Source organism: Marmota monax, unplaced genomic scaffold (assembly GCF_021218885.2).
Source record: "Marmota monax isolate L192 unplaced genomic scaffold, Marmota_monax_Labrador192_F-V1.1 WCK01_AAM20220418_F8-fsc00001, whole genome shotgun sequence".
In the NCBI taxonomy this organism is placed as follows: domain Eukaryota; kingdom Metazoa; phylum Chordata; class Mammalia; order Rodentia; family Sciuridae; genus Marmota; species Marmota monax.
The window spans coordinates 43,895,857-43,920,506 of record NW_026693777.1 but is presented as its reverse complement, the minus strand read 5'-3'; the positions used below and the strand labels follow the sequence as shown (position 1 = coordinate 43,920,506).

Here is a 24,650-nt window from a genome sequence, read left to right as displayed (position 1 = left end):
CTAAGAACTGCTGTGAAAAGAAAACTGGCAGAAAACCTGGACTTATCTTGCTTTAAACAATGGAACCCAGAGGAGAGGCTTAATTTGTAGCAATGGGAATGCCATGTATAATATAACAAATCCTACTGAAAACACTGTAGCTTTTTTCCCCTTAACAACACTGCAGTCTGACCATGAAGGAAAACCACCAGAAATGCTGAGAACAGTAGGACAGACTATGTTCTCAGAGAAGTTTAGCGTGAATAAACACAGTCCCAAATTTCAAGCCCTGGATTGCTCTTCAAACAAAGGGCAGTGATAACAGTCACAAGCCCAAATTTGAGATTCTAGGGGTTGGTAAGAAGATTGCAGAGGTCAGGCTAAAGCCTCACATCTACCTGTGTTTTTCATTAGTCAAGAAATGAAAACACATGTGGAAGACAAATAGAAGACAGAAGTGAAATCAGAGAAATACCAAGGTCCCAAAGACATTCAAGATACTGGCAGGAAGTAAGACCGGGGAACTTGCCCTAAATTGCAAAGTGAGAGAGGGAAAACAAACTTGGAAAACTATGAGTGAGGCCAAGTAGATGTAGGAAGCCTCCAAAAAAAACAATCCAGAACTTCAAGAGGCTGGAATACTTTTAGACAGTAAAGGAAGAGATGTGTTGTTGGGTCCAGGGAGGGAATTCTCTTTCTGATGAGGATCATTTTGAAGACTGAAGGCAGCTGCAGGCGCCGGAAGGAAGATGAAACAAAGATCAAACAAAACCAGGAGAACACCGAAACTTTTCATGGTAAACCACCTGTTCCAAGGATCTCAAGACACTCCACAAGCTTAATTCAAGAACACATCAGAGGGCTGGGGTTGTAGCTCAGTGGAAAAGTGCTTGCTTAGCATGTGTGAGGCACTGGGTTCAATCCTCAGCACTACATAAAAATAAACAAACAATGGGCTGGGGCTGTAGCTCAATGGCAGTGAGCTTGTCAAGCATGTGTGGGGCACTGGGTTCAATCTTTAACACCACATAAAAGTAAAAATAAAATAAAGGCACTCTGTCCATCTACAACTACAAAAAATAAATAAATAAACAAAAGAAAGGTATTGTGCTCATCCACAATTAAATGTTAAATATATATATTAAAAAAAAAAAACACATCAGAGACAGAAAATGTGAACTTGACCCAACGTCACTCAACAAAGGACGGTGAGAGGCTGGCCACAGGGGCTTCTGCTCCTGATCATGTATTCTAGGTGGGGAGCCTGGAGAATCTGTATCAAACACTAAAACATGATGGCACACACCAATTTCAGCGGCTCTGGAGGCTAAGACGAGAAGATCAAGAGTTCAAAGCCAGCCTCGCAAAAGCAAGGTGCTAAGCAACTCAACGAGACCCTGTCTCTAAATAAAAATACTAAATAGGGCTGGGGATGTGGCTCAGTGGTTGAGTGCCCTGAAGTTCAATCCCTGGTACCAAAAACAAATAAACAACAACAACAATAAAAACCTCTAAAACACTGTTGGTTCCTACGGGTTCTAGGGGAAGTGGGTAGTGGAATGGTGAGAGCAATGACTGGCCAGGACTCCCAGATATCATCATAAAGTTTCTTACTACTTTACATACATAAAGTTTCTTACTACTTCATCATAAAGTTTCACAAGGGAAATTCCTGCTGATTTTCCTTAGTAAGGCACTGATCAGCTCCTCACATCTGACTTCACAATGCAAAGTTCTATCAAACTGATCCCTGACAAAGCAGTTTGTGAGTAATCTGTCTAGAAGACACAGAAGAGATAAAAACTACTCAAGGAAGAAAGTATACTTACTGGGCTAGCTTGATATACTTTCAGAAAGAAGTCTCAGTGAGGAATTGGATATGAAGAAACAGATCTTAGGATCCTAGCACCTAGTCCAAGGTTTCATAACCAGCAGTGGGCATCAGATGAAACTTAATATTTTAAGCAACTACCAAACACTACCCTCAGAAGTTCTGATTCCACAGAGCTAGGATGGGCCTCAGGAATGTATATTTTAAAATGTTACAGATATTCTGATGCCTCATGGCCTTTCTAATCGTCTCCCAAGTTGAGAGCCACTAAGCTAGAGCTAATGATTCACATGCTTTGAAAATGATTAAGTTCCCTCTCCCAAATAGATTAAAGAATTTCGATACTAACATCTAGGCGTAAACATTGAACAAAAGCTGCAATTAGATTACTGCCAATCTTTTCTCCTTCATAAACCCACCTACACAAACTCTTCTTAGAGCCACATATTAAAAAGATCAAAGCACCACCGTATAATCATATTTGGTGGGGGGAAGGGAGAAAGAGAGCACGCTTGAGAGTGAGAAAGGAAGGATTAGATTTACAATCATAAAAACAGAACTAAAAGAAAGTCCCCCTGCCCATCGTTTCCAGCAAAATAATATATAACCCAGACTGGATTAATAGCTATTAACAAGGAAGATTTCAAAACCTCCTTCACTTATTTTTTCAAAATTTAACAAATCTCCAGCACAGGTAATCTTTTTGTATCCCTAACTTAAATCTTGCCTGCTCTGCTTCAGTCCATTTCTGTGCTTTGTTTAAAAAAAAAAAAAAAAAAAACTCAGCTACCTCCATATAAAAATCATTCAGTAACTTTAGAGTGGGAGGGTTAGTTACCAAGAGCATAGACATTTGCTTCTTACAGAAAACAGCCTCAACTGAGATGACAGGCAAGAACTGACAAATGTACAGGATTTAAACTTGAAAGGTATTTATAACTGATAACTTCCATCTATACTTTATCAAGACTCAGCAGATAGATCTGGCACAAAACTTCAAATCACTCTTTTTCAATTTACTCCACTGAAGAGACTTTCCTCCCTTTAAAAACCTTATAAATATCTCAGCTCTCATCTACTCTTTGTAGTAATTTAAATCCCCACCTCTACTGGCTTTCTCATTTAAACTATACATTTAATTTAAATATAAGTTGGTTTTTTTGGGGTTTTTTTTTTTTTTTTTGGTAGCATGGATTATACTTGGGTGTTTTATCACTGAGCCACATCTCCAGCCCTTTTTATTTTATTATTTTTTTATTTTTAAAGTTTTTTTTTGGCTGGACACAATATCTTTATTTATTTCTTCATTCATTTATTTATTAAATATTTATTTTTTAGTTGGACACAATATCTTTATTTATTTTTATGTGGTGTTGAGGATCGAACCCAGGGCCTCGCATGTGCTAGGTGAGCGCTCTACCACTGAGCCACAACCCCAGCCCCTGGCCCTTTTTATTTTGAGACAGCATCTCCCTAAGTTGCTAAGGTCAGCTTTGAATTTGCTATTCTCCTGCCTCAGCTTCTTAAGCCCCTGGAATTACAGGTGAGGGCTTCCTGTTTAGCTTAATCACATTTTAACCATATGTATATGGTTAAAATCAAACCCAGTGCCTCACACATGCTAGGCAAGCGGTCTACCATTGAGCCACAACCCCAGCCCTCTTATATCCTTTCAACTAAATAGGCACATATTAAAAGGCTCAAAGCACCACCATATAATCTCTTCTTTTCACTTACTTGAATCTCTTCTTTTTCATCATTTTATTATTCCTAGTTTTGATTTCTCTTCTAAAAAGGTCACAAATCCTCCTGATCATTTTTTATTCTTCTGTACTTATTAGACATGTCATGTCTAAACTATTCTCATTCATTTACTCCTTTAATATTTACTACATACTGTACATACTATATACACTGTCCTAAACAGTGTGATGTAAAAGAAATAAAGAACATGACCCCTGACCTTAGGAAATGAAGACATAAATAAAAGAAAGAGTGATTGATTTCAAGGTAGTGAGACTAGTCCAAAAAGGCCCTGTGTCTTTGGAAAATATGGAGATGACTCTAAAAGTAATACAGAATTTGATGAAAAGGAGTAAGAAAGCAACCTTAGAACAGTATTATTCAAAGCAGGAGACCACCTAAGGTAAGAGCTGTATAAAGATCCTGACATTGCCCCCTCAAAAGAGGCTTGTCTTTTTGTCTTCAAATTTTATTTCAGAATTAGTTATCCTTGAGCCACAAGTTTTCTGTTACTGATTACCCACAGCCACCATATATTAGAGCAACTCATGAATTTAACAGACTAGGTCCTATGTGGGTTACCACAAAGCAGGCTTTTTAGAATAATCTTAGGCAAAGATCCTTCGCTAAGAGTGTGGGGAGATACCCAAGAGGCATCTTGGGTACTAGATAACCAAAAACTGTTCATACTCTTGGGTGTTAAAGATAGCACTCTTCCTTTGTCATATCATTCATGGGTCATTCAATTTTTCATAAATATTCCCTTCATACTTAGGTTTAGGACAGACAAAACCTTTAAAGCAGTCTGAAGTACTGAATTGATATTAGAAACAGAGATGTTTAATGGTGATCACAGAGATGTCCCCTTTTTTTCAGTTTTCCTGGAAAGCTCTTCTCTTGACTCAGGAGTTACGATTCAAGCAACCCCTCCTCTAAGATGTCTTTCCTACTTCCCCTAAACTGACTTATAGTCTGACCCTGTGATTCCATTAACAACTTACTGCATACTTCTAGAACAGCCCCTATAATTATTTGTTTAAATAGCCACAAGTTCTCTGATGGTAAAGCTAGTGTTTTATTCATCCCTGACTCTATACCTAATAGGACTAAATAAACACTTGTTGACTACATTAATGATGAATGACAGTTTTAAAAAATGGTGATGGTACTATCTGGATTCCAGACCAAAATTGCAGTAAAGTATTCACACTGAAAACTAAACTTCCATTATATATTTCTGCCATATATTCCATTCCTGAAGATTGTTCTAATAGTTCTGATCACTGCCAAGTTACTGGCCATGAATATGAGCATCTGCAGTATTAAGAATGAGCAAAAAGTGTCATATCTAAGACAATTTCTAACTTTGAGGTTCATTCTCCTGCCTCTAGAAAATAGGAACAATGATTATTAAGAGTTCTTTAAAAATCCAAGCATGGTGGTCTGCACCTACAGAGTTCCAGCTACTCAGGAGGCTGAGGCAGGAAAATTGCTTCAGTCCAGAAGTTAGAAACCAGCTTGGACAACAAGCAAGAACCCATTTTTTGTTTGTTTGTTTGTTTGTTTTTGTACCAGAGATTGAACCTAGGGTGCTTAATCACTGAGCCACAACACCATCCTTGTTTATTTTTTATTTTGAGACACAGTCTTGCTAAATTGCTGAGGCTGGATTTTAACTTTCAATCCTCCTATCTCAGCCTCCCAAGCTTCTGGGAATATAGGAATGTACCATCCGACCCTGTGTGAGAACCCATCTTTTAAAAAAACAAACAAAAAAAGGACTTGGAAGGATCACTATCTACACCACCATGGAACGTTGAGGCAAATTTTTATTCACTATATCCCCTGTTGAAATATAAAGAAAAGCTGTTCACCTTCTTATTCAAATCCAATTAAGGTTCTGCTAAAGGACAGGGGTCTGAACTAAGTCCTCCCAGAACCCTGTCATGTTGTACATCAGCACTCTTAACTCATTCACCAGGTTTACTCATCTCTCACAGTCAGGCAAGGCAATAAAATGCTACTGTCTCAAATGACTCTCCCTATAGCAGTCCTGTACCACACAAGCCTATTGTGTTTACAGACTGCTAATAAGACACACAATTTAATCTGATCCTGTGGGAACAAAGACATAGATTCCCTTGAGGGAGTAAATAAATTTAGTCTATTTTTGTATTACCAAAGTTGTGGGGTTTAACAAAGTTGAATAAAGCATAAGGACCAAAACCCAGACAAGTGATGGAATGGAAAAAAGGACTTTGCCTCTGGGAACCACTTGGCTCTTGGCATACAGTGAATGGGATAAGCAATATCAAGGGCAAACTTAAGAGAACTGTTTTTGCTGGCACATATGTGGCTCCTTGCATGTTTTCATTCCTAAGAAGGCCAAGATACTCCAGTTAATTAATTAGGTCTCTTAAAGAAACAAATTTGTTTTGACCCCAGGTAAGAGCAATTACCAGACCAATATTTCAGACAAGGTGCTTAAGATGTTAAGGTATTTCTTTCTGTTACTACAGTCTTACATAAACCCAGCTGTCAATACTGCAGCCACATTAGTCACATAGGGTATGTAGTCCCATTAGCCCTTTCCAAGAAGGGAAACTGAGTCATAGTATATCAACTAGCTTCCCGAAGCAAACACTTAATTTGTAGTGAGATCACAGTTGAACTCACCTTCCTACTATTCACCTCTTTTCATGGATGAATCTCACCACTGCCTACCCACACCGCTCTTTTTCCTCCAACCCAAAACCAAATCACTGCCTGCTTGAGAGGCAGAGGCCTGCATATTTGATCTTTTAGAGACAACAGGAGTGTCTAGCTCTCTTCTTTCCCAAGAAAGAAGGTGAAATAGGAACATGGAGCAAGGAGAAGATAAAGAGATGGAAAGAGGGTGGCTATGACTCACCTTGGAGCTGAGGTCCTCTCGCCTGTTTCCTGCCTTACTCCTGCGTAATTTGATGGATGGGGACCGCAGCAGATTCTTAATCCGGCTGGTAATGGTTGACCCTTCCACCGCCATCATGATGAGGAGCCCGGTGGGACAGTCCCTGGTCCAGTCTTGGGACCTGTCTCAACTGTGGCACTGCCTTCTCACTCCAAACAGCCTTCCAAAATGACCTCTCACTGGCCTGAGATGGCAGAAGCCACCTCAACATCACAGTAGGTGTCTTCTGCCTACCTGTCTGCCACTCTTATCCCTAGGTATTGCCCTCCCCTTTTCCTTCATCCCCACCTTTAAGCCCTGCGTGGTTTCTTACAACGTGGGAAGGAGCTACACGAAAGGGGCGGGGGGGACCCTGAACTGCGAACAGATGCCAGGCCCACGCCTGCGAGAGGCATTTAACTGGAGAATGGGGCAGATTCTAGTAGAACTACTGGAAGGTATGTTCTCCGTTAACGCCGAACTGTTCCCATGGAAACCGCACTGTTCAGAGGAAGCGGCCACTGGGAGGTTCACGGGGGACCGTGCTGGGGGTTGCGAGGACACGGTGTGGCTGGGCTCGTGATGGCCCTGCAACTCGTTCTGCTAAGGGAGCCTCCCTCCCCCACCCCCGACCCTCAGGAGCTCGCTCTCCGCCCTCCACAACCGCCTAGACTTTTCTTTCACCCGCCTCAGAAGCCCCTGCTACTCGTCAGCGCCCCCGCTCGGGCCCAGCCTCACCAGCCCCGGGGCTCGAGGGCTGCCCGGCTCACAGCGCCCTCAGGCATCGCGCTCGGCGATTTCAGCTCCGCTGCGGCCGCGGCAGCAGCAGCTATGGTGGCACGAGCGGCTCAAAACGCGAACTAGCGCTTGGGCCAAGCTAGGGACTGGGAAGGAGGAGCCGACGCAAGGGGGTGCGGTCTGTAGCCAGGAGGTCGTTTCGCGACTGGACAAACCAGGCTTGCGGGGGCGGAGCCAGCGAAAGACCTAGGAAGACAAGGACTCGGGACTGAAGAACTACGGATTCCGCACAGTATAATTGTTGGGTACCGCTCTTAGAAGAAGGTCAACAGAACACGGCTTCAGAATTGAGAGAACCAGGCCTTTTATGGTATTATAAGCCTGGTGCCCCAGAGAACTGCACTTCCCAGAGCCCCAAGACGATAACCACGCCCCCAGAGTGCTAACGTTGGCTTTTGATAGGCCCGAGGGACCGTGGCTGAAACAAACTAGCTCAGAATTACAAGGTTGAGATACAGCCAAAAAACTCGGCTCCCATCCCACCCCAAACGCTAGGATTTAAAGCGGTTCCAATAGTTTCTGATCACGGCCAACCTAGTGCTTGGCCCACGTGTTAAAAGATTCTTTGGAGTAATCCAATTCAAACGCTAACAACAGGGTTTCACCTGGGCAAGCTGATTGGTCGTGATGGAAGAAAGGGGCGGGAGACAGAAACTTCGAATACAGCTTTAGGCGAGCCAGGAGTGAAACCAAGTCAATTAGTTTATGGGATTTGTTTTGTGTCCTGTACTGCTCTCCCCGCAGTTAACCAGGCCTGTGTTATTCCAGATGTTTCCCTCGGTCCTGTCAAGTTTTACTTGTGAATACTACTCCCTCTTCCCCAGGGATACTTGCCGAGGTCACTGTGAAGCCTTCTTGGACTATTTGGTGGTAGTTTTTCCTGCTCATGGAGGTGAGGGGAACACATGGAAATATCACTACGTATTCCTATTTCATAGATAAAAGTTAAGCCTACGTCAGAAAACTTGGACCTGAAGAATAGTAGTACACTGTCTCACCCTATCCAGATCTTTGGCATTCCTGAGGAAGATTATATATTAGCAAGAAAGACGACTAAACAGTGGGTAGACCTGATACAACCAAATGGCAAAGCAGGTGTTGCGTATACTTTGGCCACATATTAAAAACAAGATTCATAAAAGTTCACAGGTTGACATGGACAGGAAAGATGTCACCCCTTATAACATCTCACTGGCAATAGATTGAGTCAGGCCTTCTACCCTTCAACAATGCATTGTAGATCTAATGAAACTAAAATGGGACTTTCCCAAAACTGGAAAAAGGAGGCAAGAGGCATTAGCCTTAATTGTACAAACAGGTGGTTGACTCCAGAAACACCTTGCCAGTCTGTGCTTGGACTTTTCCACAAAGCTAATATAACACTGCTAATAAATGGTGCCACCTGGTGTTTTTTACTTGTGTGCAGCCAACCCTAGCAACTTCCACTTCTATCCATGAAACAAGAAAAAAGTGTGCCCACAGTTTTTTAAATTCTCTCCAGGTCATTTTTGGGTCCACTGACAGCTTTCTCACCTACCCACTCATGGCCAAATAAAGGGTTTATTAAGTGTCATTGGTTATTTCTTATCTAAAGCTACTTCAGTTTAGTTTCAGAGAAAAGGTTCTCTGAATTGTTCTCATTTTAAATTGAAGTTGCACTGGCAAAGCTCCTGCTTTTCTTGTCTGAGATGATCTACTAAGATGATCCTTTTTTAAGATAAAATACAACTGAGAACAGTGTAATGAGAGGCTGGAATCTGGAAACTTCCAAAGCCCAAAATCACATTTTTAATTTTTCACAATTCAAGCCAACCTTTATTGTCCAAGTACCATACCACCTTTTGAGATGCCAATATGGAAATAAGTGCAGGCTGTTCACATGCTTCATGAAATCCTTAGAAAACAACACTCCCAGGGCAGGGGCTGTAGTTCAGTGGCAGAGCGCTTGCCCAGCATGTGCAAGGAACTGGGTTCCATCCTTAGCACCACATAGAAATAAAATAAAGGCATTCTGTCCATCTACACTACAAAAAAAAAAAAAAAAAAAAAAAAAAATCCCAGGTCCAGTATGAATATCAGTGTTACTCCCTTAACTCTCCCCTTAAATACTTGTCATCCCAACTCTCCAAAATGCAGTTGTCTCTTTATATAAAAGTATTTCATTGTCCATACACTATTTCACTATTCATTCTCCTTGTATATGTACTAAATCTGTATGCATGTTTGTCATATTCTAAAATTCTAGATGTCTGGGAATAAATGTTATATAGTTGTCTTGTTTAGCATTATGCTCTTTAGATGCAAGCTGTATATTCACCCTAGGCAAGTAAGGGGCAATTAAATGATTCTGGAAAACTTAACAGGCTAAACATTTGCTAATCAACTCAAATTTATTGAGCACCTTTACATGCAAGGCACTGTGAGACAGCTGAGACCAAAGACTGCAGTTGGAAAGGGGACAGATTTCAAGACAATGCTTCCAATGCTGCTTTCCTATTCAACAAAAATCTCTTCTACCAGCAGTTTACAATGATAAAATTTAATGGTTTAGCCTTAGCACCCTCCACACTCACCTCCATCACTATTAATATTTATGTGCCTTTGTAGAACAGTTCAGTCATTTTTAATATATTACAGTTGTCCCGGTTTAAAAACATATCAAATAATTTCCTTTTATTTCAAATATGTATTTTAACTGTTTTTGTTCGACTGACAGTAAGTCTAACTTCGCTTTAATTTTCCATGCACCAGCCATTCATGCCCATGTAAAATTTATTTTCCTCATAGTACTTTCTCCAAAACCAACATTTTGTGCAAGAAAAGTATTGATTCTTGGTTTATTAGTCATTCTTCATAGAAGTACCTGAAATGTGCTACCTACATGGTGTATAGTTGTTGTGTTTGTTTGTTGTTTGTTAATTCTGGGAGTGAGGGACAAGGGTAATCATTATTTTCTAGACCTGTCTTCAAAGTGCATTTACCTCTCAATTCATCCCACCCCATTCCTTTTCAAATATCTCAATCAGTATAGTTAAGGAAAAAAATATATACTAATAAACACTGTCAAAAATAACACATGGATTGTCTGCCTTTGTCCTATATTCAAAATATTTTCAAGCCAGTTACAGAAAGATCTAGCATCAGGTATTTCATCCATAATTGTGGGAAAAAGCAACTGCATTTATTATAAAATTATACAAAGTAAGTAATCTATATGAAGCTTGTATTACTGAACTTGATCTGTTAGAGACCTCTTAAATAGGAGTAGCTCAACTTCTAAAAAATGCCTTTAATAAAACTTTTTGTAAATTATCAAAGTAGTCATAGTATCCTGCTTGCCTCAAGAATACTTCAGTAAGTATTAGCTACTAAGATTGTTGTTTTATATCCTGTTATTTCCCAAGGTAACAAACTGCCTTGCACAAAGTATTAGGCTAGCCTTTCTTCACTGCAGAATGACTTCTGAAACAAATATTTGCCATCAGGTTGTTCAAAATTTTGAAGCCTCCATGTATGACATGCTACAAGGATTAGAATAATAAACCTCCCCCAAATGGCATGTCAAAAACTTTGCAAACAGGAAGAAATTCCCATAAAAAACTACTTCGAAGATACCTGCTCTTAAATAGGTCTCAGGGCATTAAGAATTATATACTCCAACTCGGCACAAACCTCCCAACACCAAGTCCTGCTTTCATTAGTACAACTAATTTATTTCAGGCTTACACATCCTGCCCTTTAATTGCCAAACAACTTCTATTCTTGTTTCTAAAAAAATAGTCACTTTCAAAAGCAGAAAAGGAAAGATATATATATATATATATATTTAATATATAAAAGAAAATGCTAAATCTGACATAATTATATTCTTAAAAACATTCCATTTATTTACAGTTGTATAAAAAGGCGAATTATTGGTCTACTGAGATCATGCTTCTTATAAGAGTTAGAGTGACAGCTCACTGTCTTCCAGGTTCCTCAACTCTTCTCTCTCAACTTCATCTTTCATAATCACACATGTAATTTTCATAGATCAGTTTTTCCTAGGGTAAGGTGAAAGGGTAAGCATTTTTGGAGATTTCAGATTGCTGCCCAAACTGCAGGTTTGTTCTGAAGACTGAGCTCTCCTCAAATTAGCTCTGTATTAAGAACACTGTATCTTGGCGCTTGTGGGGATTGTAATGACATCTACAGTCTTCTCTGAACACAGGGAATTATCCCTCATTTCTGTCTTTTTCACCTCATATAAGCACAGCCAAATATCCTTTAATCAGGAACTGACCTTGGCCCATCTGCCTATTTTCTTCTAAGGAAGGGAAAGTGTTCAAAAGCTTAAATGGTCCTTCTTTTCCTGAGGATTACTCACTCCCTTGCTTGCTCCTTGGCTGACCCTCAAAAGCCACTGAACAAGAGCCTTGGGAAGTCAGGAGGAAATGTGGGGATGAGACAACGAAATAATGGGAAACTGCTATACCCAGGCTAAAGAACTGGCATCTCCAAGAACAATTTTTAGGAAGGAAGACAGGGGCTGGACTCCTTGGCTAAGGCATTGGATGATATCTGTTGGGTAAAGAGTAGAAGAAATAATGAGGAGCATTCTTTTAACTACTTCAAGCTTCTTCAGCAATGAGTGAAGGTTAAGTGCCGATAAGCAGGTCTAGAAAGGCAAGCAGCACAAAACCAACAAAGAATTTACCCCAGGGCACTTTGCAGAGTAAATTTTCCCATCCTTTTCAATCTGTTGATTACCAGAGTTAATAGAAAAGGAATCACTATGGAAGTAATAATTCACTGGCTAGATCCATTCCAAAGTTGGTCTCATAACCTAGGTCTGAATAATGCTGAGTGGGACTTGGGATAAAGAAGGCAGGGGATACAGAAGAAACAGCATAACCCAGGCACAGCCCAGGCACTGGAAGCTCTTGTGTTAGTGTTTTACAACACAAGCAAATCCTGTCAATGAAGACAGAACAGGGGTTACATTCCGAAATATAATCATTTAAGAAAGGCAAAATGCAGCAGCTAAATCCCAGTCTATACATTTTCAGAATAGTGATTCTTGCCCCCAGGAGTTTCCAAGAGACCCCTCAAGTGCACCATGATTATTTACAAACTAGATAGGAAACATTTCTATACTCAATACAAATCTCATCTTCTAGGTTGAAAACTTCAGCCTTTGAGAAATCTATGAAAACAACTATACAAAAATATAAATATCTTTATCTTTACAGGCTGTCAGTTCATACCCTGACAGCAAATGAGTGAAAAAGCTCTACAGATCATTGAATCCATGGTAGCAGATAAAAAATATATCTTGTGATTCAAATACTGCCTTATTTCCCTGGTAAAGAGTGCCTACTGTGACTTGACTTTTCTTTACATCATGTGCAGGTAACAGTGAATGAAACCTTCAAGCACCAGGAGGCTAATTTAGGAAATATCCAGCCCCATTTTTTTTTTCTTTTGTTTTCTTTTTTTTTTGTTTGTTTTTTGTTTGTGTAATTTTGGCTACTGTCTCTGGTCTGGACAGAGAATGCTTTTCACATTAGCTGTCTAGAGTGATATGATTTGTGAATGGGGAAGGGCTCCCTCCATGTCTACCTCCAAAATACATATTCCAGAAATCCCTGGCACTATGAAATAATTTTTTTAATACCCTCAAAGACAATAAGGGAGCACTTTAACATCTCAAAATAATTACCTTAATAGTAAAAGTTAAATTCATCCCTACTTTACCAGAAGGCTTAAAATTTGTTAATTCTGATTGAAAAGGTGAGGGAATGAAAGCTAGTTGGGATATGAAAGAAACGATTTTGCTGAGTCACATAAAATCCTTCACTTTGGTATTTCATGGTACCTATCTTTCCCTATTATTAAAAGGCCAACTAAAAACTCTCTTCTGAATCCCTTTGCACAAGTGCATCACATTCCTTAGATTTTAGACAATCTAACTGCTATCAACTACAGTTCAGTCCACAGCAATTCCAAAGTCTCAAGCAGCCTTTTCTCTCTGGGGAGAGAACTAGGTACCACTATGGAGCCAGTCTTGTTATCAATGCCTTGGGTAAGAGGGGCACCTCGTGTTCAATAATGGATCACATTTTAGGATGAGGGGACCCAGCACCACAAGTGAGGTAACACATTTTAACATGATCAGAATTTCATAGTATTTCTTATACCAGGGCCAGCACCCCTACCCCCTTTCTCCATTATTATCCACCATATATACCATCACAGCCAATCAAGGAGCATAGTTCCATGACACAAATAAACAGATGTCTGCAGAGAAAGGAGTTGAGATTCAATTTCCCCTCACAGCCTGAGGACAAAAAGTTCATTTCCCTGCAGAACCTGGTGAGACTCCAGGATTGCCCAATTTAGCCACAATAGGTGCCAATGTAGGCATCACCTTGCTATCCCGGCCTTCCTGATCATTCCCTGTTAAGTTCATTTTGTGTCCAAATGACCCAACTTTGGCAGCTACAGGTGCCAAACAAGGCATCACCTTCAGACTCTGACCATCTGCATCACTAGGAGGATTAGCTACTTTTAAACCTAAAGGTGCCAACTTTGGCATAGGCCTCCACAAAGTATCTGTGTTGCTGTTCTCTAGACCAGTCTTCATGTGTAGGATGGGCGGTGAGGACACACTTTCAGGCTCTGTAGGGAGGCCAGATGTACTCTTCCCTCCATCACTAGATTTCCTGTGGGAAGGAAGGGAATCCTTTATCTCGGAGTCAATAACAATCTTAAGGACATCTGGCTCAGAAGCTGTTTCCACAAGTTGTTTTTCATTCTCAGAAAAGTCATCATCTTCCAAGTGCAAGAGGAGGGGGCTGATGGAGTCACTCTCCCTTTGAATATCATCAGACAATTCTTTCAAGTCTGTTCCCAAGTGGCCAACCTGGAAAGTTGCTCTGTTCCGGGGAGGCAGCTTAGTGATAAAAGCCTGACGAGCATCCTCTGAGAACTCCGTATCCATAGAGCTAGGCAGTTCAGCCAGGCTAACAGAGTCATCATTTAGTTGCTGATTAAGAAAGGCAATCTCATTGAGCAGTGAAGTCAGTGTCTCATCAGTATCATCCTCATCTTCCATGCTAGTTAGCAGTTCACTGGGATCAAGAGCTGCTTCCTCAATGGCTGATGCTACTTTCCTCAGTTCCATTTCTATGCTTGAGTCTTTGAGATCTTTCATCTTTAATTTATGAAATGGAGATTCCTTAGACTTTAGTCTCTCCCCTCTTGATTCACCCTCTTTCCATTTATACCGAATCCCTCTCATATCACCAGTAATCTTTTTAGGTAAGAACTCCTGTGCTTCCTGCATACTGGAAACATCAATGATTTGTGGAAAACCACAATCTTTATTTGCCAGAAAAACTTGTGCTGGACCCAATGCCATTCTGCCATCTCTATGGCTTCCTCTGGAAGAGATTCTATCCAATTCTTTTAAGGAGGTATCTTCATTTCTGACAGTGTCTTTCAGATGGTCAAGTGGTTTCCCATCAGTACCTTCATGTGGATATTTGTTGCCACCCATATCTACCACACCTCCATCTGTGGCCAAGGATGTCACATTAACAATCCGTGGCATCATAAATAAGTCATCATTTTCTGAAAAACAAAAATTTGGAAAAAAAGAAATTCATTTAGATCTACAGTAGTAATTGTCCCATCCACTCCTCACCATTCATACACCTTAGGGAATTGTTAAAATTCACCAGTCTACTTTTGTCAAGAAGAAAGAAATATAATAAGTCAAATAAAATACAACCAAAAGACCCTCTGGTATTCCATTATTAATAAAAAGTTCCACTGAATCATTTTTTAGAAAAGCTCGCCAAGTTACTTCTTATCCTAAGACAAAAATGCATCTTGATTCACCCAATTAGCTGTTACTTTGAAGGTAAAATGAAAGCCTAGAAGGAGCACAGTAAAAGAAACAGAGGAGTCCTCCAGAGTGGATGTAGTAGTATAGACAAGGAATTATTGTTAGCAATGGCAACAAAGTAACTAGGACTTTAATGTCGATGAGGATCCCCTTTACCCTTTTTTTAACAGAAATTTTGGTGCCTGAAACCTAAATCATCAAAATGACACGTTCTTTTTAACCCTTTACCCCCAAAAGGAGTGGTGCTCAAACTGAAACAGGCTGGAAATGTGGGAGGTGCATGATTTCTGAGTATAACATAAAAATTTATGATAAATATTTATTAACACCAAAAATTAAGATAATGACTTTTCAACATATTCCTTTCACTTTTGACATCCTTTTTTATTCTTCTACTTAGGAAAAAAATAGAGTTCACAAAATAGTCCCCAATCCCAGGTAAAATACACTAATCAGTGCCATAAGACCAAGTTAAACATGTTATCTCTCACCAAGGCATTGCCAACAGAACAGCTTTCCATCATTAGAGAATGCAACCAAGGGCTACCTCTGTCACTGTAAGACACCTGCGAGAACTTTTTTCCACTACCCATAGAGTCAACATGACATACCTGATTGAGCTACAGTACCGCCTGCAACTTGAGGTTTCAGATCAGTTTCTAAGAGAGCAGGAGGAACAGTTACTACTGGTCCTGAGAATAGGGGACCTTTTAAAGTGAGCACTTGTCCTTGTGGGGTCATCACGAGGTTGGCAGAAGTGTGTGGAGTATTAGAGGATGAGAGGTTTTCTGTAAGGAAGATTAGAAATTAGTTATGGATAAAATATGTTCAATTAATGCTAGTGTAGTCCAGGAGTCTAGGAGGCATTCCCAAAACCAAACTCTGACTTGAAAAAAAAGAAGTAAATTTCAATTTAGTAAAACTAATCTAGCGGAGCTTGCTTTTTTGAACCACTTTTCACTGAGTAATGGTTACCTGTTCAAAGATTCTCCCTAAGGGAAAGAAATGATTTGTTGAGGAATAGAGCTAGGGAAGCAGTTTTTCAATGGAATGCTTTTGACGGACTAGACAGACAGTCAGAATGAAGAAAAATTTTATCCCTAGGTTTCCTTTCCTATCCACTTCTAATAAAGTATTTCAAGTTTCCAGGCCTCAGTTTTTCCCACCTGTGAAATGAGATAATACTATCAAATTCCTTTCTTGATGATAATGTCATTGGATTTGGCAATGTTAAAACTAACTTGTATTTTAGTATCCATCTGGTTTTAATATACTAAGCTATATTTTCTGGTTTGTACACTGGGCTAGCCTGAGTAAAAAAAGATATATGTTACTTTTAAGGATAAAAACAAATAATATAAAATAAGTATAGCCTAACTCTCAGAATCAAATAGAAAGAACTTAAATTAAAACAATTTACCTTGTTCCTTAATAGATCTGATGAGAAACAGAGTCTATTCAACAAAAAAAAAATTATTATTTATTTATTTATTTTAAAAAGAAACAAGGTCTCACACTATGTTGCCCAGACCTAAACTCCTAGGCTCAAACAATTCTCCTAACTTAAGTCTCCCAAGTAGGTCACATCATCATGTCCAGCTCAAAATTTAAAAAAAAAAAAAAAAAAAAAAAAAATCCAGTTTGTCTCAGACCCAAATTTTATCAACCCATTGGCAGAATTGCCAGGAGGGATAGGGGTGGGGGAATATATATAGTTTGAAAAGTTGGCATTTACTAAAATCACCTAACTATAGACTACCATCAAATTAGGATCAACATGTTAATCAGAACTGGTTAGCTTCTCAAGAGTTGCTTGAGTGTGTAAAGGTGGAAATAAAAATCTAATGTTAATTCAACTTTTTATATAATTCATTTTTATTTAACTAAAATTATGGCCAAGAGAAGACATTCAGTCCACTAATTAAATTGATGTTCATCTATATTAAGGAAAGCAAAGAATGTCCCTCCTACCTGTGGCCTGGTCTCTTTTTCTGGAAAGAATCAAAGGTTTCCCCCTCCTGTTATTTATAAACATCTGTCCGAGATCTACAGATGATGTAGAAGATCCTTCCTGCTGTTTGCTAGTTCTGGGAGACACATCAAACTCATCTGATCCCATCTTCTTTTTTCTTTTTTGTGCCTCTAGTGCTTGCTGTTTTGCATAAATATACTCTAGCTTCTTCAGGACCACTTCTTCTGTCTTACCTACAGGTTGATAGGGAATAAATTATCACTCTCTGAATGACCCCACATAATAATGAGAAATAGAGTCAACTGAAATCCAGTTGATTTAACTATATTCCCCAAAACTATGGAAGGCAAGAGTGATTATAATCCAGAAGTATGTCCCACCCAGTCAAAAGATAACTCTAATATAAACTTAGGGAACACCAAGCCTTAAACTAAAGTAGTATCTGGAAAGGTCTACTGAGGATTTCTCCTTGCTAAAGCTGTTACTATGCTCTTTATCAAAGACCATTTACTTATCTCACCTGAAAGAGATGATACCTTCCGTATCAGAATATTTCGTTTTCGAGTCAGGAGATTTTTCTGTCCTATCAATTTGTCTGCTTGATCTGTAAGTCCCTGAATTTCACTGAATGCCTAGAAAAGAAATAGCAATATTATGTCAATTGATCCATTCTTTGCCAAAAACAAGGAAGGCTAACAAATTTCTTTAATAAATTGGGTGGGTGGGTAATCCCTAGGGATTGAACCCAGGGGTGTTCTACCACTGAGTTATATCCCCAACCCATTTTATTTTTTTATTGTGAAACAGAGTCTTCCTAAGTTGCCTAGGCTAGCCTCAAACCTGAGATTCTCTTGCCTTAGTCTCCCACATCACTGGGATTATAGGCATAATGTTCCCACACACAGTTTTCTTAGTGACAAAATCATAAATTAATAATTTAAAGATCTTTAAAATACCATTTAAAACAACTATTTATATATAAGAACTTTTTTTTGTAAAACCACATGGAGTTTTCTGGGTTATACTTTCAGGGAATTTAGATAATGATTATTTTCAAAGAAAATATCACTGAGTAACAGGTGCTCTACTATTTCTTGAAGAGAGATATAAAATATTCACGTTCAGTTTAGATTTTAATCAACTTTAATCTTCTAGCATACATTTGGTTGAAAGAACACTGTGCTAGAGGTATATGAATACTTACCCTATTATTTCTCAACAACTTTTTTTTTGTATCAGGGACTGAAACCAGGGGCACTTAAACAACTGAGCCACACTCCCAGCCCCTTTTATGTTTTGAGACAAGGTCTTACTAAGTTGCTGAGGCTGGCTTTGAACTACCCCATCCTCCCTAGATGCTGGGATTACAAGTATGTGCCACCATGCCCAGCTATATCTCCAACTTCTACTTAAAAGCAATTTAAACAAAACTACCCTAAGCTATTCTATGCGCAAAGTTAAAACTTCTCCTAGTGTGAATATTTCAGATTTTCTTTTAAAATGTCAACTGTTATGAAGTATGTTAAAATATCACTTATGGGCAGGGGTTGCAGCTCAGTGATAGAGCACTTGCCTAGCACATGTGAGAGGCACTGGGTTAGATCCTCAGCATCACATAAAAACAAATAATAAAAAAGGCACTGTGTCCATCTGCAATTAAAAGAATATATCACTTATGCTATGCTTCATACTGTGACAAACTCTTCTAAGTACTAGTAGGAACAACGTAAAGAGAATGTGGTAAACAGAGTTACCTAGAGTTTCTGATTTTATTTAAAGGAAGATAACTCTGTTAGTTAAATTAGCTTTCAATAAAAACCTACTCTGACTCAATATAACAATTTCCCCCTCTAAGAAATTTACTGAACATTCGCTAGTACACATTCAGTTGTTAAAGTAGCTCTATTTCAATTTCCATCACATGACAATGGGTCCCCTTTCCCATATTATCTATAAGGTTCTCTTAGACACACACTTACCCGCGTAAGAATGAGACTCTTGGAAACCTTGGAAGAATGAAGCAATCCCAATGTAATCTTCAATTTTTCAAAGAGATCTCTCATTTCACCACGTCGCCGACGCTCATTGGCAGTGTGTGTCCGGCGATAATAGGCAAAAGCTTCTGCTTCTTTCTGTAGTTTGTCATTCCAGTAATCAGGTTTCAGTTTTAAAGGAATTTGTGGAGCCTGTCCAAATGAGATTGCCTCCTCAACATCTTTCACATGTACCTGCCCTCTACTACTATCCCAAACAGCATTGCTCTATCTCAGGTACCCATCATCTTCTGCCTGGATTGTTATAACAGCGTCTTGATTGCTCATCTTAATACCACGCTATCCTTCCTCCAAATCTAATTTCAACAATGTCAACAGTATAAATTCAAATACATGCTAATATAATCATATCAATTTCCAACTCAATTTCAGTGGTTCTCAAATGAGGAAAAGTATGGGAGCAAGAGGGAACATGGCATCTTTTATTGTTGAGGTTAGTTTTGCAATCAGGGATTAAACCCAGGGTCACTAAACCACTGAGCCACATCCACAGCACCCCCCTTTAATGTTTTTATTTTGAGACAGGGTCTTGCTAAGTTCTTGGGGCCTCGCTAATTTCCTGAGGCTGACCTTGCAATCCTCCTGCCTCAGCTTCCCAAGTCACTGGAATTATAGGCATGCACCACCACATCCGGTCTGGAACATGGGATCTTTTGTAAAGCTTATTTATATAATTTATTATTATCAAAACTAATTTTCATGATACAAATTATATAAAAAAAATCTTGATTAGTGGAAAAATGATTAAAAAAGAATTTTTTAAAAAAATACTGTAAGATCTTTCACAGCTCCATAAAGGATCAACTTCCACTCTTCTAAATCACCTTTTTTTCCAGCCATTCCTAACTGTTAGAAATTCCAAAAACATACAAGGCAATCCTACACCTCCCCTTTTGCATACACCTGATGACCCCTCCCCTTTGTCCCTCCCAATCTTCCATAGCACTTAAAATTTAACATCTAAAACTCAAACATTGTACTTTTCCCAGCAAAGTCTGCCTTCACTCTCAGAACCCCTTAGGCCTCCTTTAATCTTTTTTATTCTATTTCAATTTTAAATATTATTTACTTCTTATGAACAAGTTATAGATAAATGTAAGGTTAAAAATACATGAAGAACTTATATAGTTTCATGCTGTCTATTGACTACTTGCTATGCAGAAAAGGATTTAACTCACTTCATTTTTATATCTTTGCCACTCTATTTTTCTAATATAGCTATATCACTAATTTTAGTTCTTCACTAGATCCCTTAGCAACTTGAATACATAGTTCTTAATTTCTTGTTTTATAACAATAAATAGATTATTTTGACTTTCCACTTTGTAAAATGAGGGTATTGGTATCTATATCCTTCTCTTTTTTTCTTCCCTTTCACTGCACAATCTGTGATATATATTTAGACATTTTTCAAGAATAAAATTAGGTTTTTCATGTTTTACTCAGAGTTATACAAATTCTTAAAAAAAAATCACTGAGGGTATTTATACTATTCTGACACTATAAATATTCATAGAAACTGAATAATTACATTTCCTATCTTACACAGCTTTGTTTTTATTCCCCCTCTGAGGCTGTTAATTATCTTTCCTGATACTGTCTGTTTTCATCATTACCTTTACAGTGCCCAAAAACTCTTAAGGTAAAGACATTTTTTCTAAAGTTGAACCCTCTGTACATTAACTTAGTATGGGAGAATCAAAAATGCAATAATAAGATAGAAGAAACTTAAATAAAGGAAAGCACTGCAAGTACTTGCTTATAATAATTTGGGTATAAAACAAAAGATTATGTAAATAAGCTATTATGAAAGCTCTGCCATCTAAATATATGTTTTAGAATAAACAAAAATAACCAAATATAGTGATATTTATGAAAAATGATTACAACCATGCACATATGTTTCCTATGATCCTCAAATAGCCAAACAATCATGCTGCAGGGTTTTTGAGAGAATTTGAAATGAAATGCCACCCTCCACCTCAACCTAATCCCCATCACTGCCTTATCTCTTAAATAAAGAAAACACAGTAACATGGTACATTTAAAAAATTAAAGGTAGTTTATAACTTCATGGCTCAATCTGGACCACTGAAAAGTACAAGCCTAGGCTTACAAGTAAGAATGCCAGCTTGTTTCACATCAAATCATTACAATATACGATTAGTTTTCAAATAAGCAAATAAATTTTCATAGGCTTCATACCCATTTGAACTCAATTATTCCCTCTCTGGGGGAAGTAGAACTAAAAGGGAGAAAAGCACATTAACAGTACAATTTTGTTAAGGGGGGACAAGTTGATTATATGAACTTCTTGAGAAAAACATCCTTGAAAAAAATCTCAGTTAATATAGCTAATATTATTTCAACTCTAACATAAACATTACCAATTTTATTAAATGAGTAATTATCATTAAATATGTTCTAAATACCTTTCGACTCCTTTCAGCAGCTTTTTCATCAGCAGAGATATGGGTACGGCACCTAGGTAAATATAGTATTTTTCAATGTCTTATTGAAATTCAACAATCTAAGACCTATTTAACAACTATATTAAAGCACACCACCCTAAATTGTCTAAATTACAACCAATTTATTTTCCCCAAGGTGTGGTAGTGGGCCATATTATTTATTCAACAGCATACTTTTTTTTTCCTCTAAGAAAAGCCTGTGTACAATGAGATGCCTATAATCCCAGTAACTCGGGAAATGACGCAAGATCACAAATTTGAGACTATACTCAGCAAACTTAGCAACAACCCATCTCAAAATTTAAAAAAATAAAAAAGGGGGGATGTAGCTCAGTGGCCAATCCCCAGCACCATAAAAAAACAAAACCAACCCCCAAATGCAGACTATTCAATCACATTCCCTTCCATCCTTCTCATAGGTAAATACTCCTGAATTGAGTTTCAATGTGTTTCTTCAGTTTTCTTAGGAATGTCCATTTCTAAACAAAAAAATTTATGTATCATTTTAAATAGTATATTGTATCTTTCTGCAACTGAGTTGTTTCATCATTACACCTGAGATATGTTGTATACATAGTTCTAATCTGATTATTTCAACTAGCATACAGTATTGCACAGTGTGAATCCCCCCTGCCCACCAAAAAATTTTTTAAGAATATCAGTAGTTTTTATATTGTTATTAGGTCATTTCTAAATCTTCACAACAGCAAAACAATGATTCCTTGTACACATGTTGTAAGCTGTTGTATGGTAACATAAGAGTGGAATTACTAGGTTCAAGAAAGAGGTATGCACATCTTCAACTTTAGATGTTAAACTGCACCTCATAGTGGTCATTAACAATTTTATGAGTTCCCATTGCTCCACGCTTATATGGTACTATCATAAATTTCTATTTTTGACACACTTGAATATTAAGAGTATGAATTGATACAGTTACTGCAGTTTAATTTGCATTTCCCTAATGTCTTGTGAAGATGAACAAATCTGTACATGCTTACTGGCCTTTTAGGTTTCCTCTTCTGTAAGCTTTCAGCTTGTGATATCCATATTTTTCTACTGAATCATATTTTGTTTTTGCAGTGCTGGAGATCAAACCCAGGGCCCTGCACATACTAGGCAAGTAGTGTGCCACTGAACCACACCCCCAGCCCTGAATTATCTTTTTCTAATAGACTGGTAACAAATTTTTAATATCCTAATACTAATAACCCTTTGTCAGTTTTATGTTACTACAAATACTTATAGACTAAGCTTGCCTTCTCATGGTTTTCAAGGTGTTCTGACAGAATTTTGAGGTTTGTGTGTGTGTGGTGGGGGGGAGTACCAGGGATTGAACCCAGGGGCACTTTACAACTGAGGCCCAGCCCTCTGCCTTTTTTAATGTTTTATTTAGAGACAGGGTCTCACTGAGTTGCTTAGGGCCTCCTAAATTGCTGAGGCTGGCTTTGAATTCTCCATCCTCCTGCTTTAGCCTCCAATGCCACTGTGCCCGGCTAAAGTTTTACATTTAATTAGACTTAAAAATTAAATCTTTATTATTTTTTTTGAGGTGGGGGGCAGGGTTGGGGACTGAACTCAGGGCCTCAGGAACACTAAACATGGCTCTTAAATCTTTAGTTTCAATCTATTCCTTTATAGTTTGTGCTCTTTCTGTATTGGTTATGCTTGGTCCTTTGTTATTCTAACCCACTAATATGGTTTCTCTCTATTGACTGAATTATTATATCAAGTCTTTTAGTATGAGTTTATAATTAAAGTCTTGCACAGCTTTTATTAGATATATTTCAAGGAAACTTTCTTTTTCCTGTTACTCGTGTAAATGGTATGTTTTAGATTTTGTTTGTTGTTACTGTTTAGGAACTCAGTTTTAAAACATGCTTTATTAATTCAACAATACTGTTTAGCTTATTAAGTCTAATTCAGTTAAGAGACTCAAAACTCTTTCATGCTTAACCAGTAGGTAACTGAAGTAGCCTGCAAATAGTTCTGGTGTAAAGATAATTACTAGTCCTACCTTCTATTCCTCAGACTTTTTCAGCATCAGTAGGGATGAAGAGTTACTTTCTCAGATCATTGCTACTTCATATGTAACAGGAGAAGTACAAGGTCTAGCAGAAAACAAGAAGTCGTATCTTCCTTCCCTTCTCTCTCAAATCCCAGTCCCTAATCAATACAAAGTTTACTAAAACAGAAAAGGAAATATTCCTGAGCAAGTCCTCATATCCTCCGTATTTTCATTTTATCAGCCGAAGAGGCAGGAAAATTTTCAAACCTGTAACTCACCTGTTTAACTAGTAAAATAAACAAATTTAGAATTTAATGCCTTATTCTTAAAAGATAAATAACATTTGTTGAGTAGTCCACTGTGTCAGTTATTATGCAAGTTACATGTATTATTCAACACTTCAAAACTAGTATTTTAACACCAGTCTATCACTCTCCAAAAGCATCTATTACTGACATTTATACCCTGCCTCCGAACAATAACCAAGGCAAGCAAATCAGCTCCTAATCACAGCTTCTCTTTTCATCTATACTAGTCAGAAAAAAAGCTAGAAGAATAAAGGAACCAGGTCAGTTACCTAAATGTCCTAAAAAGAACATATAGGTTTTTTCTGATTAAAAAATAACAACAATTATAACAGGAACAACAATTATAACTCAAAGATAAATTAAGACTTACGGCTGTTTGAATGACTGTGTGTGAACTACAGTGGTCTTCTTGTGGGTAACATTAATTTCCTGTGAGAGCTCTTCTATAGTCTCAATGTCCACTTGTTCCTCATCATCCTCAACGTATTCTACACAGTTATTCTGAAAAACATCATTTCAACAGTAAATAAAGTATTGAGGTGCACCCACACCTAAACTTTCCAACTGCATACTCACTTTATAAAATCAACTACTACCAAACACTGATCTTACACTGGAGTATTTGACAATTGTAAACTTGTTAATCATAAAAAAAAGAATTAAGTC

General features: G+C 38.2%; 2 protein-coding genes across 22 annotated transcripts in view; both read right to left on the bottom strand.

Annotated features, from left to right (window-relative positions):
• Nucleotides 1–9,507, bottom strand: part of Mapkbp1 (mitogen-activated protein kinase binding protein 1) — a 57,143-nt gene extending 47,636 nt beyond the window's left edge. For 7 of the 9 annotated variants that reach the window (XM_058584700.1, XM_058584708.1, XM_058584704.1 and 4 more), the window contains exons 1-2: nt 7,221–9,507; nt 6,465–6,687 (exon numbers count right to left, since the gene is read on the bottom strand). In XM_058584700.1, the coding sequence (XP_058440683.1) occupies nt 6,465–6,581 (117 nt within the window). In that variant the 5' untranslated portion in view covers nt 6,582–6,687; nt 7,221–9,507. Of the gene's footprint in view, nt 1–6,464; nt 7,127–7,220 lie in introns of those variants that run through there. The other 2 variants (XM_058584702.1, XM_058584701.1) reach the window with 2 other exon arrangements.
• Nucleotides 9,508–9,651: 144 nt separating this feature from the next.
• Nucleotides 9,652–24,650, bottom strand: part of Mga (MAX dimerization protein MGA) — a 130,329-nt gene continuing 115,330 nt past the window's right edge. For 9 of the 13 annotated variants that reach the window (XM_046460762.2, XM_046460761.2, XM_046460760.2 and 6 more), the window contains 7 exons: nt 24,355–24,485; nt 21,630–21,681; nt 19,123–19,329; nt 17,664–17,775; nt 17,143–17,376; nt 15,783–15,959; nt 9,652–14,894 (listed from right to left, as the gene is read on the bottom strand). In XM_046460762.2, coding sequence (XP_046316718.1) covers nt 13,615–14,894; nt 15,783–15,959; nt 17,143–17,376; nt 17,664–17,775; nt 19,123–19,329; nt 21,630–21,681; nt 24,355–24,485 — 2,193 coding nt within the window. In that variant the 3' untranslated portion in view covers nt 9,652–13,614. Of the gene's footprint in view, nt 14,895–15,782; nt 15,960–17,142; nt 17,377–17,663; nt 17,776–19,122; nt 19,330–21,629; nt 21,682–23,685; nt 23,854–24,354; nt 24,486–24,650 lie in introns of those variants that run through there. The other 4 variants (XM_046460765.2, XM_046460767.2, XR_009228386.1 and 1 more) reach the window with 4 other exon arrangements.